The following is a 16428-nucleotide window of genomic DNA, read 5'->3' on the forward strand; positions in this document are numbered from 1 at the left end:
TTTTGTATGACACTTCTAAAACCAGTAATTTTAGAACATTTTCCTACTAGTACTATTTGTTACAATTTAAATCGTCTTGCACTAATGTCAAGTAAAACAAAACAAAAAATGTAAACCCCTATTGTCTGTCATTGTCATCAAATACACGAAGTTCGAGCAGTTTCCAAAAAAACTATGCTATTCTACACATTATACTGTGTGCGTATTTAACAAGGCTGCTTTGTATGCCGATTTGAAGAATGGCTTAGACTGATCAAAACAATATATAGTTTTATGATATAGACGTTACATACTTTTCTGATAACAAGTGATAACTTAAATTGCTATTGATTTGAAGGGAATTTGGCGCGGCTGGACCGAGTGACACCTTCCCATGCAGTCTCTCCTACCAGTCTCTGGAGTGTCTGAGCTGTGCTGCTGTCTCGTTGATACTGTTGCAGGAGGAGTCCTTCCAGTATTGGACTTTTACAAACTTAGCTGATTCTAGTTCTCGATCCTTTATCGATTTTTAACACGAAGCGGTACACACTATTCACAATTTTAACGTTGTGATGTAACCACGTAATGAGGCGAGCCATAATAAACTAGCGTGAAGACACTGTAGGCTAGCCAACTCAACGTGCTAGCTTATTAGCTATAGCCCCATGTTACATTTAAACTTCAGTCCTCTTCGCCTCCACTTAGACAACTGTATACGTCGATATGGCACATAGAGCTGAAGGTGAGTGTGGTGGGTATGACAGCAACAGTGTTAGTCTCTTTAAAAAACATGGAATTAGTTGGCTATAGTAGCAAGCTAACGATACATGCTAGCTTACGTGTTGTAAACAAACGCACGTGTTCCGATGTCAAACTATTGCTAAGCTCTTTTTATGCCACACAGTGCCCTGAAAATGATTTGAATCTGTCAATAGCAGGTTACGTCGACCTAATATAAGCTTTCTCTTCACATTCTGTCCCATTAACGTTAAACTATTTGTTGAAGCTTGATGAAGCTTAGTAGAAATGCACAAGGAAAACATTCGAATATTATTAAATGGTAGGGTTTCTTGCTAGTGCATAGCTGTTGTTGTTGTTGTTCGTCTTCTTCTTCTTCTTCTCTACTTCTTTTTCTTCTTCTCATCATCATAATCATCATCATCATTATCATTAGTAGTAGTAGTAGTAGTAGTGCAAGTAAGATAAGACTTCATTGACTAGTTACAACAGCTCAAAGTAAAGGACAGGGTAAAACAAGTGATAGATAAAAAATAGACAATAGAATACAATTATATTAATGATTGATATATACACTATGTACACCTTTTACTTATTGTGTATGTTTAAGTGTTAGTACAAAAAACAGTGTGTAGCATGTTGATATGGTTATGGACAAGTAAAGTGAAATATTAAAGAATAAGTAATAATTGCACATGAAAAGTAATTGTACAGACGTTATTGCACGGTATGGATGAGGTAATAAAAATACAGAAATATACTTGGCAAAGTATAATATTGTTAATATATTACAGCAGATAAATACATAAATAGTTGTTATATCCTAAATGATGAATAAATGATGTAGTAGCAATAGCAGGATTGTAATATAGTGGCCGTCACATGCACTTGCTTCATAAACCAGCATCCCTTTCAAGCTGATTGGTTAAGCCTGTTTCTTCCTTGACTTCATCTTTTGTGCTACCTCAGAAACACATGTCAGGCTGATAACATGCTGTTAAGCACACTCAACACTTGTTTGATTTACATTGTTTATCTGACAGATTTTAGCATGAAATTGCTGCTTTGAATGTGAAGAATAGTATGGCATCTCATGATTTATATGCATTTTATAACCAGGAAGTGTTAATTTTTTTTGTCTTGTGTTTTGTGTCCCTCAGTATTTCAATCAAAAGTACTCAAGAAGCTTTACCCTGCAGCTCCTAAACTGGAGAGGGAGCCCAGCCCACCAAACATTGTCGATGCTCTAGCCAAAAAAACCTATGTGAAAAGAAAGGCTTCTCAAGTGGACACTACAACTGGTAGGATTAAAAAAAAAACTTTTCCTTTCTGACTTTTCTCTTTGTTTATGAATAAATACACGCAACAAAACATAATTGTAATATTTCTGTCATCCAGCTGTTCTTACACCTAAAGTTTATGAGATTCTTTGATTTTGTATGTCTGTTTTAGGCAGTGCAGGGAAGACACAGAGTGAAACCAATCCGGGCAAGCGGCGGCTGTACACTGTCCTACCTCCTCCTGCAGACTACAAAACAGATTCCGAGAAATCTATCACACTTGGCCAGCAAGAAAGCATAAATAGTGCAGAGGACCCAGCTGGTAAGAAGACCATAATCTAACATTTATGGACTTGCGCTGTGCACCATAAAGCTAGGATAGATTTACGGCACGGGGTTCCTCCGGGTTGGTTCTCTCTAGCATTTAAGTCACTCTTCTGGTTTTTCTCTGCCACTCGAGGTAAAGGGAGCAGGCAGTGATGATCAATTGTGTTTTGAACTGGTGAAAACTTGAATGCAGCATAGATGGTGTTTAAGTCTAGATTAAATTTGCTTTGATTTATCTATTCAATGTGTCTGTCAGAGTTAACTTTACAACTTATCTAGGGGATATTTACCCGTGTGTAATGCCATCTTCGGGGCTGCATAGTGAGCTAATGTCAATGCCAAGATGAAATGCTCTTGATTTGGGATGAGTAGAGCTGGCAGGCAGTTTGCTTTGATAATAATTCAAACGGGTGCAGTTGATATGCATCATTTAAAGACTGTTTATTCTGTCTGCGCTTTCTCCTGTCGTGAACCGGTGGAATGATCAGACGGTAATAACAGTCCTGGCTCATTATGGCTCATTACTCATTATCATCTTTAATGCAGACCTCCATCCACCTGACAGGCTTCTGCTTTACCTCAATAGGAGAAGAGAGATTTGTTGGCTGAGATAGTGCGGCGTCTAAAGGGGCCCTGTAGAATGAATGATGTGGTTAAGTTTGATTAATTGCTCCCATCAGCCTAACAGCGCCTTAATTGAATCACATTTTTGATATAGTGGGCACTGAGCCTTGATGGAAATTGAGATACGAAGTCCTTTTAAAGTTCAGCTTGGGTCGGGCTTCATTAAGATTTTGTGATTGTAAATCAATCAATATAACTTTATAGAAACAGTAAAATAAGAAGTAGTTGATGGGATATAGTAAAGAAAATTGTACAATGAATAATTAGAAAACCTTATAATGGTCTGGGACTAACAGACCCCTGTTAACGGTCATTAATCGTTAACGATAAGAATTAAAGATCATTTTTAGAAAGCCCAGCCGGAGACCGAAAACAGGAGGTAAATTTATTATTATCCTCATACATAAGTACCTGTGGCACCAACAATCGTCCCCATACATATTAATACACTGTCCAGTGTCTATTACGCACTGGAGAATACATCCATGTGATCCAGCAGCAACACTAAGTAAATAAACATTTAAAGCTGATCTTTCTTTGACGGTCAGCACACAGAACTTTAATAAACATAAGATCCTGTCCGGACCTGACGGCGGCGTGTGGCCGTGGAGTTTTAAATAATTAATGAGTTATGCAGCTGTGCCTCGTGCGTAAATGTTAAGTTTTGTTTCTGCTCAAAAACAGGCAATACATTAACAACAGGCCATGGAAACTTAAAAAGGCCAAGCTTACACCAGTCCTTATTATGTAGGAGACAGTTTGTCTGCTAGTTTTGGTGAGGATATAGCAACATGTCGACATGCTGTGGGGTTAGTCTGGTGCACACTCTGTTGACTCTGAGACCCGCAGTGGAGAATACCCGCTCAGACTGTACCATGATGTCCCAGGAGCAGAGATATGCAACGAAGCTTTGTTTTTCCAGTTTTTTTAACCTTTAAACTGCTCGTTTCATTTTGCTTTCCTCTCAGGCTCAGCTCAGCTAAACGTGTTTTCCATTTATACAGTATATGTATATTTAAAAAAGACAACATTTTATTTAACCGTATAACTGGTTGTATTAACCGGTTGAAATTATTAATGGTCGGTTAACCGGTTAAAGTGCACATCCCTAGTTCAGGGTATTTCATTGCAATAAGCTACCTAAAAGTTCCATAATTATGTGCTGTTTTAGGGTTTAGTAGGTTGAAGATTTGGGCTGATTCTTTGTGTACCTGTATTAGCCCTGCAGGGATCATCCTTTGGTCACCAGGCAAAACACTTTTTTCTGGGCAAACAGCCAAGGTGTGTACAGGCAAAATATTTACTCTCTATCTTTAGTGTTTTTCTCTATTTTTTCATATCTTCTATGCGACCATGTGGCTATCAAAGACGGGCATTTAGGCTTGAAATCTCTTTTCTGCTTTGTTCAGCCACACATTGACTTTAGTTACTTTTTAATACAACAAAAAAGGACAGGATTGATATAAATCACCTATGGCATAACTGGCACTCACTTAAGCAGACAGGACAGTACTGCCAAATTGTCTATTAGATTAGTAACAATACTACAGCAAGTTATTTTCACATTTTGCTTCATTGATCCTCAAAGAGAAGTCCTGGCATCACTACAGTCCATGTTACAGCAGCTCCTCCTGGGTTGCTTTTAAGCACTGGTTGTTGATGCAGTGCCACTCTCTCAGCTGCATTATGTTCTGGCTGCCAGCCAGTTCACTGCTCACTACTGTGAACGGGTCACCAAGAATTCGATGGGAGCTGGTTTCCTCGACCTCTCAGTGCTATGTGAGCTGTTAAAGAGATGGGCAGGGTGGCGAGGTGGAAGGGAAGCTGCTCAGCCAGCAAGAGTCCCATTACTCTCTGCTAAGCTTTTGGTCATTCTTAGTTAAAGTAATAAGACATAACAGAAGACAGATGTGTTTTAAAGTTTGGAAATTCACTTAACGGGAGCAAAATAAATCAAATTGCAAAGCTAAAAGGTAACAGCTTGAGCCTTAATGATGATTTTCATAAGGAAGGAAGAATGAGGCGATTCTTGCGATTTTGTGTGTGTGCGTTTCTGCACGATGATAAGCTTCTGCATAACCTGAGCGTTTCCCACCTTTTCATTTCATCTTTCATCAGAGTGTTGGATTCAGATTAAAGGAGGTGGTAACAAGCATCATGGGAGGTGTAGATTTAATTATGCATGATTTTTACAGAGTGAGTAAAAGACCCAGTAAAGGAGTTTGAAGTGGCTGATATGATGATTTACTATATAGTCTCTGGTGAATTTTAACATTAGTCTGTCAGTGGCTGGTAGATGTTTACATTCTAAAAAGTAAATTTCCCCCCCTTTATTACACATTGTATATTTTCTTTTTTGTAAACCAGCAGGTCTTGCTGATTAGAATGCCACCAGCTATAAACACAGAGTAGCTATTTTGTGGAATCAGCTGGTGCAGGGATTGGCTGGAAGAAAACAAAGCCACATGGGACTTTTCAGGACTCAAGCTTCCCACTAGTTTTAGCCTAACTGTTGGCATTTCTTAGACCTAATCCAGAGTACAGGTGAAACTCACCCATCTCTAATATGAGAGGCAGAATAAATTCTTTCAACAATTCTGAATAAGGCAGGTTTTGCTTTAATGGATTAATTAAGGTTAGCAGTGTTTTAAAACTAATCAAGAGTTTACAATCTTGCTCCCCACAGAGGACAGCGACAATGATAGCAATGAAGACCAAGATAAAGTGGAAGAAGAACAGATAAGAAAAAGGAGGAGAAGGAAAAGGAAATCAGCCCTCCATTCAGACTCTGGGAGAGATGGAGCAGCCCCAGTGACTGAGTCCAGCACAGGTCAGACGCCTGTGGATGAGGGAGAAGAAAGAATCAGCAGGAATAAGAAGAGAAAGCTAAAGAAGAAACGGCACAAAGAGAAGCTGCGCTCCATGGGTCTGATGCCCCGTGCCGCTGCCCTGGAGTTCACATACCAAAAAGATGGGGAAGAAGAAGAGGAGGAGGAGGAGGATATGGAGAGGAGAGCCGCTGAGGTGACAGACTTCCTCAGGACCACAATGGAAATCTATATGTCTGATTGTAAGTATTGAACAGAGACAGGTTCGCCTTCTTGGATCTGCTTGTTTCTTAATGTTGTCTCTGCTAAATGTTGTAGCCATAACTAAATCTTCTAATCATTCATGTTAAAGCTCCTGTGAGGAGTTTTTTGCTGGTTATGAAACAGACTGAAATTACTTCTACGACCAACAAAAGCAAACCAGACCATCAGCAACAACATTTATTATTTCTTTATAGTAGGGGTTCTTCTAAGATTCTAAATCGATTCATAACTTCCATAAGTTGATTTTTACAAACTTGTTTCCCCGTCTCACTGTGCGCACTTCGCAACTCCGTAGAACACAAGGTACAGGGCGCGACATAAGCACTTGCCCATTTGTATGTTTGTAACCCCTGGGGCCAGTAGGTAAAGCATTTAATTGGCCTGGTGCGCCAGTAGGATCCAAAAGCTAAATCCCGCTGTAATCTCAATCGGATGTCAGCATCACTGCAGGCTTTTTGGCTACTGCTGTCAACAACACGTCACACTCTACTCGCTGCACTCGCGACAGAGCAGCTGTCATTCTAAAACACGCTTATTGATGTTAGCAAGCTACCGCGGACTAGTGAAGTGTTATTAAAAAAACCCTACTCCTGGTCAAATGCCAGGAAGAACAGTTGGGGGAAAAAAAGCAGAGTGCACTGGACTATGAAAATAAGAGGAAGATAGAGGTGGGTGGTTTCAATAACGTCACCAGTGTCATATTCAAAGACCACATGGACTTTTGCAATACCGTCATTACTGAGATAAACACACACATTTAAGTTTTCAGAGACTTACTTCCCCCAACGCTGATAACATCCATAGCAGTGTTACCCACACATAGAACAACAGGAAAAGTCAAGGTTGTGTGTACCGACAGAGACTTACTTCCCCCAACGCTGATAACATCCATAGCAGTGTTACCCACACATAAAACAACAGGAAAAGTCAAGGTTGTGTGTACCGACAGAAAGTAGAAGACCATAAAGCTTTTGTTGAAAAAATTACTGTTATCATTAAACCTCTTTATTTATAACTATATGATTATTTTGGTTTATATTAGTTTATAATAGTTCCACAATTGAACACACATTCAGTAATCAGAACCCTTACATAAGGAGAAACAAAGTTTGACATATAAATAAATTACAAAAACAAATTACTTCAGGGCCAGTGGTTTTAATGGCAGTGGAAAACTGTGCTCATTGTCAACCCCTGAGGTAAATGTTACCTTTGGTCTTAGATTTGCCTTTTTGTGTTATCATTGTAATCAGCTGATAACTTCTTCAAAAAATGAAAATGATATAATCATGCTTTCATTCCATTATTTGCTGCACCGCCTTTATTAGCTCACAAAGGACTGGAGTAGATCCTGAAGCATGTACAAATTCAAAAATCGATTTTGAATCGAAAATCGTTTTGAATCGAAAATCGATTCTGAATCGAATCCTGACCCCAATTCTTATTCCCATCCCCTACTATATAGTTTTTTTAATGTCTGAAACTGCTGGCGGGGGGTAGGTGTCAGACGAAGCGATTAACTGCACACTGCCTTTTTTTACCTTTTCCAGGGCAAAAATTTAAAGTGAGTGATACATGTGACTATTGAAGAAAGCAGGATGCCAATATCAACACAAACTGAAAGTTCCTCACAGGAGCTTTAATATTTGGGAAATAAACACCCAGCCAAGGAATAGTTTGGTTTTGATTTATTTGGTGATTTATGATGCTACAATCTGGTGTTTTTCAAAATAAAGTTTATAAACACATCATTTAATTCAGCCAAATGCTGAAAGCATCTTCATGAAAAATGTTGAACAGAATTGATTGCACTACTGCCACAACACAACTGTGCTTTTTTGAGCCGTGATTTTAAGTTGCCGGCATGAATTAGACAGAAAAGGAGTCAAAAACATTGCATCAGTGATTGGATGAAAGTGTTATAGCTAAAATTGCAGCGCCATTTTAATGTACTAGCTGGATAAAGCTAAGTGTCTGAAGTTCAGTAAGACAACTTATAGTTTGAAATGTTTATTACAGCGTCTAGGCTCCGACCTCATCACTCCTCGCAGATTTATTTTACATGCAGAAATTGAGGAGTGATTAGATAATATCTTAAACCCCTTATTCGGAGCCTGCAGGTGGATGCTCGGGTGGTGGTGGGGCTGAAAGTAAGAGCGCAGTACTGTTGCAGGGCAGCGGTGGCAATGACAGAGCAGAGGGAGAGACCAGAAATCTTGGAGCTTAAATAGACCAACAATTGGGAGGAAGTGTTGTCAGGCGACTGTGGAAGAGACGCATATCAAATATTAAATCAGTGCTGCTCGAGTTGTCTGCCTAAACTAGTTCTCAGGCGTCGCCCCATTTAATGAAAACAGATTTGACTCATTTATACATTTTTTTAAAAACATGACAAGACTTTGTCAAGTTACGATGTTTCAGAGATTATTAAAGTGAAAATAACATCATGTTTAATTTAGGTACTTTAGCGACAGACCGACAAAACCAAGTTTATCGATTTGTCTCTTAAGTCACTGTTTTTAATCACAGGTTTGAATTTGCCAAAGAAAGAAAAGAGAAAAAAGTTAATTAATCTGCAGGGAGCGCCAAAGATTAGGCCATGCCCCAGGATGAAAATAACAGTAAGTTGTCAGTACCTGGTAGAGCAGCCTCGTAAATAAGTGAGACTAATAATAAATGATGAGACTGACTAATATGAGATTCATCCAGTCTGTCTACTTAAATGAAAAAAATGAGCATCAGATGTTTTTCTGTTGTGATGTCTAGACAAGTACGTGTAGTGGAGGCAACGGATTAAAAAGTAAGAATATAAAATGTGTTTGACAACTATTGCTGTATATTTGGTGCCAGATTTTTAAGACATTTTTTTCTGAGCTACAGGTGTATATCACTCTTCTAAAGTTAGATAAAATACTCAATTACAACGATGATGCCTTTAACAGACCACCTGAATTCTTCTGTGCCATCCAGCTGCATCGTGTGCAGACAAGCTTCCTCTTCAGTCTGAGATAGTGGATGACCTTCTGAGCAGCATCGCCACGGGGGCCAAGCCCACCTCTGTCCTGAAGCAGCTCTACAGCCTGAAGGTTTTAGTTCAGCAGAAAGAGACGGACAAACTGGAAAAGGCACTAGAGGAGCTCCACAGCACCTCTTCTATGTCTGCAGGTAAGTGAAACAGCACAAATTCAAGCCATGAAAGGTTACATTGGTTAAATATGATGGGATCTTTGCTTGTACTACATTCTGCCCCATGCTTGTTGCATTCACTCACGTTCGTCCCTGTCCATAGCGGCTTCTTCTTGCCTCAATCTGCCCCAGAAACCTCAGTGACCTGTCCCTGCAGGTTAATACATGCCTTTGTCTGTTTGTGCTTGCTCTCTATTCTATTTTTACATTGATCCCAATTGTTAACCTGAGTATACCTGCCCTCACTTGCCCTCAACAGCCTTTACCTGTACATACCTGCCCTTAATGTGTAGCACTAGAGCTGATCATATCCATATTACATCTCATACACAGGTGACCTCCGCTACCAGTTAACTAACATGTTTCAACTTGTTCATTACGCCTTCATCCTGCCAAAACATCTCAACAGTCCCCAGACACGTTTCCACCTGTGCATGTGTGTTTGTGTGTGTTTGTGCACTTACACGGTTGGCTAGCTGCCTGCATAATAGGATCAGCAGGGACTTTGCTGCCTGCACACGCACAAGTGTATGTGTGTGAGGCAGGGAGGGATAGGTAGAGAGAGAGGGACTAGAAAGGAGATTCAGGCAACAGCCATATTGGTGGCTACAAAGTTGCACTTGTCTCTTCTGGCCCCTGTCACCAAGACAACACTGTGTAAAAACTACTTTTCCATCTCACGAGCAGAGCCCAAAGTACAGCCTGGTTTAGTTGTGCCGGTGCTCTCCATGCACCTGCTCCACAGCTGCCTGAAAGCTTTTCTCAACTCACTCCCAACACGCCTCATATTGTATGAGTCATGCTTCAATTCGCTGTTTTAAGATGATGCTGTTTTTACATACAACTCTGCCAGCAGGTTGTATCAGGGAAGAAGTCCTTGTAAATGAATCTTATTTATAAATAGTTACTATGATAACATATGCAGTGAAAGCAGTGGCATTCCTCCTGTTTAGCCTCACATTTAAGGCAGTTTTAAATGATCTGATATTATGTCACTCCGTGTGCTTGTGGAGGAGTGTGCTTTTAAAGTTGTTGAACTGATTTCTCTGCAGCTATGTCTCCTTACCTTTGCAGTGGCAATCAATTGACTGCAGGAGCAAGTATAAAGCACATTTGCTCTACACTTATTTTGCACTCTGGAGTTCTTCTCATGAATGACATCACCTTGAATGTTTCCCTTTATACTGTTTTATATTCTGCATTATTTCACTAGATTGCATTTTTACTTTACTGGACTAGAATAGTGAAGAAATATTCTGTCTCTGAATGCGTTATGTTGGATGTGTGCATGCAGAAAGAGGCAGAAGGTATATTGGGACACTGACTCGAGTTTTGATTTACTATGTGGGAAATACAACAGCAAATAAGTCTCTTTGTTGAAAACACTGCCGGTTCCTCTTGTATTGTGTTGTCAGCAGCAGCAGTCTCAGCTGTAACTGAAATGTTCCTTTCTGTCTCTTTTGTGTTTTAGAGGAAACCACTGCAGTCGTTTCACTGCTCCAATACTGGATCACAGACGTTCTTCCCATGCAGGGAGACAAGAAGACAGGGCTTTCTACAATGCACCCATGAGACTGTCAGTCACACTGGAGCCAAGACTATCCTGACGGATTATTTCCACTGTTCTTTATTTCTTTAGAGAAGGGAAATGTTTTATTCATCTATTGCATTTCAGAATGTTGTATTTATTATTATGCTATCTATAAAAAAATATTAGACATTGTTTTTTGTTCTTTGGCTTATTCCAATCCACGTTCAGGCCTTTATTATACAAAAACAAAGTAAATCCTTAGCTCAAACCTTGCACCCACCATGAGTAAGCTTGAAGTAGCGATTAACCGAGCCGTGACTTACCTCCCTGTTTGCTGAGTCTTAGGAAGTTGAAATGAATCAAACCTTTTTATAAACACAATTCCCGGCCCACTCCTCTCGGCCCCCTAATTGCCATAAAAGCAAATGTCAGCTCTAGTCCAGTATGGTTTCAGATATTCTGACATTTAGACCCAGCCGGTTAACCTAATATGTCCTCAATTATCTACAATAGACTCTCCACAAATCAATGCCTGACCAAGTTGCTATTTCAAGTATCTTCTCTTCTGGACTGGATGAATAAATAGAAGTTGGGCAGATAGTACTGGGTAAACTTATTTTGTCCCAGGCCCAGCAGATTTTCATTACGGGGCTAAATGATGTATAATAATTAGTAGTCTCATTGCATGATACCCACTTGTTGCTCTTATCTAACTGTGAGCTCAGTATAGCAACATAGTTTGTTGTTGTCGGGCTCTTGGACTCCTAGGGAGTCCTAACCTTCTGCATCTAGAGCCCAGATAATCTATTCTTACACATTTTGCCCTAAGCTCAATGTTAAAGGCTGAGTTCAGGAAAAGGGCAGAGAATTAACTCAGCTGGACATGGATATTGTGGCGATCTTAGAGAAAGCTGACTGCTACTGATCCACTTCAGTATAATACCTGTCTCTTAAGAACTGGTCTGCACCAGTGGACACTGGTAGGTTGTACTGAACACTGTAACACAGCTACACAGCTCTGAGGTGTGTTGGGCATTGCATTGGTGAGCAATTAGCACAAGGCTGCCATCTGTACCCTCTATTCACGGTCCGATGCATCAAGTGCCTGATGAAAGCTTGTGGGATCATTCTGCAGATATTATACAGAGGAGACAATAAGGGCAAAGAGAACATAGCCCAACTTGATTATATACATAATAAAAGGGGGGTCATTACATGAGCATTTTTTTAGCCATGCTAGCTGGTTCTTGGGATGGCAATGTCGGCTTGTCTGATGTGCTCTAAATGGACTTTTAAGCCGCTTTCCCACTGGTCAAAAAACCCACAAATTCCCAGCTTTTCTGCTTAATGGGAAAGGCCACAATCGGCATTGATGGGAACACCAAACCCGTGTCAACACGCTAATCTACCCCTGTCCGGCACGATGCTATGCTCCGTCGTTGACTCCTTGTCATCTCACTTAAAAATTCCGCCCGTCTCCGTCCAAGCAGCGCTTCAACATCGTTCCAAATTTGTCGGCGCCGAGTTTAATTAACAGACTGAATGAGTAATAGATACAATAAAGACCTAACCACCGCAACATCTTCAGTATTTACTAACCCTGTTTCGGGCGTGTTTGTGACATCAGAAGGTGACACAGCAGAAAAGAGACCGAAAAGAGTATACTTCACTGGTAATGGTAAAAGGTGGTAAAGGGGTATTATAGACATTAGAAATTTCTGAACAACCATTCAGTGGATTGCAATGAAATTTGCCACAGATTAATTATGACTGTAGTGATCTATTGATATTTCGGGTGTCACTATCGGCATGAAAAAATATTGCTATTCAGTGAAGTTTCAGTCATGGATCTCAGAGTGCTAGCGCCAGCAAGAGGTCTACATTTGTGTTTTTAAATTGCCCCTAAGTGGACACAAATATGTCAAGGTCCACCATGAGGTCAAAATGTGAATTTGTCCAATACTTACTTTGTGTAAATATTCCGGCAGAACTAACATTACCATCTACATCAGAGCAGCTAGCATGTAGCCTCTTAGTCTTGTTTATGTTTTGCGTTACCTTGCCTTAAGCTAGCACTGACGTCAGCAGTGGGTTTCTCTCTTTAGAATGTTGCTTTATGATTCTTTTTGGACACAAAACAATGTAAGCATCACTAGTTTCAGTAGCGTTATTACTTTGCATTATTAATGCTCCGTCATATTACAGAGATGAGAAGAAGGTCACTGTCGGCTGCTCTCAATGGAGAGAATTCATCTCATCCAGTGAAAGAGGCGTTATCAGCACAGCCACCTCATTATAACCCTTAAACTCTGGGTTGGGGACCCCCAGGCCAGGAAGAATATTAAAGCTTAAATAAAATTGCTGACATAGCAGGAGAAGCTTCTCTCAACATCAACAGAAAAGCCACCAAATCAACTCACTTTGCAGGGTTCAATGGTGCTCTAGAGGTTCAGACTTCCAATAACTTTGGCCCTCTGGATAAAGCTATTAAAGGAACCACTGAAGTCAGTATCAGTTAAATTAACGATAATGTTCTGTTCACTTCTCATCCATCATTTTGCATTTTGACATGACTTTCCGGGAATCAACTTTAGTCACACTGCACCCAAACAGCTTCTGTTTAGATCTTTGTCCCTGTTGCCTTCTCCTGTAATCCCCTTAGACACACCACCTGCAGCCTGCCTCTTACGTAATGACAGGAAGGAGCCTTTATAAGGGCTGACCAGGCTGTCCATCATCAGACAGCTGAGCACAGATTGAGGAGTCCACTATCCGGGACAGCCCCACTTGCTGTGGGTTTCCCCGTCCTGGGAGACCAGGAAGAGGAGCTTGAGAAACAGGGCCGAGTGCTATCTGGCCTTTCACTCATTCCTGATTTAACACCATCGTGGGACGCTCCGAGATGTTTTTCAGACTCCCAAGACTGACTCCTGGATACATCAGGCTGCTGCAAGTGAGTATTAGCATTTGTGCTATGTTCAGTTGAGCATCTGTGAATTTAACTGGACAACATTTTGAGTCAAGTTGTCACCACTTACTGAAACTTTTCATGTGCTGTAAGATGTGCAGGATTAAAAAGTGCTGAGTCATTGGAAGTTGCTTGGCTGTAATGTTTCAGTAAAAGTGGCTTGCACTTCTTTGGTCTTTTTCTGCATCAAAGAACTTCTTGATTTAACACCTTTGGAACAAAAAAGCCCGAGAGCTCTCTCAATGTCTCGGATTTGAAGTCTAGATTACGAGGTGCTTGGCATGCTCTGCCTCTTAGAAGAAGAAGAAAGTGGCAGATGAAATAGCTCTGACAGTCGTGAGAGCAGCCATTGATTTAATGACGTGTTTGCAAGGTACTGGTTTTATTGGCACGTACAGGATCAATAGACAGAGACAGTGCACACAGCAAGTTGGTTTCACTAAGCTGCCTTATGCTTCCTCTAGTGCCTTTACAGATTGCTGTGACAAGATGATGAAATACAGCGCTATTATATCATATACACAGTTTGTTCTGTAAAAATAGGATGCCCTTTGTTTTAGCTCACCATACACTTTTTCCAAGGTGTTTACCACAGGCAATTGAGAAATCAGAGTCTGTGACAGTCCATTACATCAGAAATGGAAATAGGAAGCGGGTGATTGAGCTACAGGAATGGCTTCTTAACTGTCTGTGACACAGCTCCATTAGAAACGAGGAGGTTTCTATTATTTACTCCTGTACTCTTTATGATTGTCAAGGGCCCTCTGAGGAAATTGGCCGTGTCACAAAATAGACGAGCTTTTTGTTTGTCAAAAGAGACGCACCGCTTTTTTGTAAATGAGGGGAGATGAGTTTTTAATCTCTCTGGGATTGGTGGGAGGGGCAGATGGGGCAAGGTGAGCAGATTCTAGCTCGCTCGTTTGATGCAGAAAAATGCTTTTGAAAATGGTTGCAAGGTCTTTAATTGATCCACATCCATTATATACTTTGGAGATAAAATCATAACTCGTTGGACCCTTTCTTCCAGGAATTATGTTATTTCTGGACTGACATGATTCACTCTAATTGCCTTCCATTCTCATATAATACCAAGAAAATTGAACATCCCTCTGATAATGTTTCACTCTCCACTTTTCTCCTTCTTCAGACGCAGGCCTACCACAATGTGGCCGTGATGCCTCCAGCTGAGAAGACCATGCCCGGCATGGCGATGCTGCTGGGGGCCTTGGGGATCGGGATGTGTGGCTACAGCTCCAGGCAGTTGGCCCTTCACCATCGGCCCTCCGCTCGTGTGCTGCAGTTGATTGGCACACACACCGATGCCGGCATGCCGGGCACAGGGGCCCAAAGGAGCGCCTTCCTGGATGTTACCCGCCGGGCTGGTGCCTACCAGGAAATCCCACCTCCATCCTTTGTGGGCCAGAAAGTTCCCTCAAAGTAACCTGTGTTAGTTTGGATGTAGATTGGCCGACATGACAGGTTGAGTTTGAGTAACTACATTTACACATGTCCAAGATTGTAGCTATGCTGGCCCACTTTCCAAGTGTGGCCCATGTGCTCTCTTGCGATGTGCAAGTGTGGATACTTGACTAACCTCAATCTTTTATTGTCAGGAAGTTGGATGTCCTGTAGCAAGAAGGAGTTCTGTAATTAGTGCAACACATATAAAAATAGTCCAAATGCTCCTGGAGTGTATCAATTAGTCACTAATTTTAGAGTCATCAATGCACTGAGAGGGTACTAAGCAATATCAATGATTGGATGAGTACGTAATGATGCTGGAACTTCCCAAAGAGTGTTGCTGAATGTAGCTTGAAGGAGCTAACATGTTTAATTTGGAGACATTGTGTGTCTGTTTTATGGCTTTGCGTAAAAAGGGTCTGACGCTTGGCAGTGTCCCTCTGTACACAGATGGTTGGCAACTCTCTCTGTCCCCCAAACCCTCTACTTCACTCCCCAGGCAGGCAGCCATGTAAGTGCTCGAGCAGCCCATCCTTGCCCATGACTTCAATTGATTTCCTCTGAGGAGAAGCAGGTGCCATTCATCAGCAAGCCTTGGTGTTTGCTGGCACTGTCTGGCATCAGCTGTCAATCAAGTATATAGTTGTTGAAGACACAGGTTGGCTTTGTGGCTGAATTAGTGACTGGTTCTTCCTGTGTTTAGAGAAGTCGTATTCTCCAGGGGTTTAGTTCAGTGGAAGTCGAAGAGAGAGTGGCGGGGCAGTTTTGGGAACTGACAACAATTCTTCTAAAAGAAGAAAGTCAAGTACATTAGGCATTGAAACCTGAGTCATGCAAACAACGCTTTAACAACTACACCTTGATGGATTAGGAATCCAAATATACCTTGCTGTGCACAGCAGGGGTCAGGTCAGCAAAGTAAAATGGTGATTCCTCGTGGATAAGCTTGTGTCCTCTGTAGGGATTACTCCAGGTGGGAAATCACTCCTGGCAAACATTGTCACTCTCCTAATCTGGTATTAGGGACAAGGACCTGTGAGTCGTACAGTTTTTGTGCATCCTTACTTTGTGCCGTTCCCCCTGCAGTGTCCACCATTCATCCCAGTGTCAGAGATGGATTTATAGATTATGGGATTGGTGTTTCCATTGTGTCTACACCAACAAATGTAGCAGTGAAGAGGGGACTGTAGGGATGTGGCGAGACACTGAGTATGGTTGAGAATGCGTGCTGTGCCTTGTGGA

General features: G+C 41.1%; 1 protein-coding gene across 1 annotated transcript; it reads left to right on the forward strand.

The window, feature by feature from the left end:
* The first annotated feature begins 466 nt into the window (after positions 1 to 466).
* On the forward strand, positions 467 to 10917 carry erich1 (glutamate rich 1). Its single transcript, XM_069662397.1, has 6 exons — positions 467 to 721; positions 1878 to 2018; positions 2170 to 2319; positions 5635 to 6018; positions 9011 to 9205; positions 10698 to 10917. Exons 1-6 carry the CDS (start codon positions 703 to 705, stop codon positions 10796 to 10798), a joined length of 990 nt encoding a protein of 329 aa, XP_069518498.1. The 5' UTR covers positions 467 to 702; the 3' UTR covers positions 10799 to 10917.
* The last annotated feature ends 5511 nt before the right edge of the window (positions 10918 to 16428 follow it).

This window comes from Semicossyphus pulcher, unplaced genomic scaffold (assembly GCF_022749685.1).
Source record: "Semicossyphus pulcher isolate SPU_LCO1_2020_fin unplaced genomic scaffold, fSemPul1.0.p SCAF_14, whole genome shotgun sequence".
Lineage (NCBI taxonomy): Eukaryota > Metazoa > Chordata > Actinopteri > Labriformes > Labridae > Semicossyphus > Semicossyphus pulcher.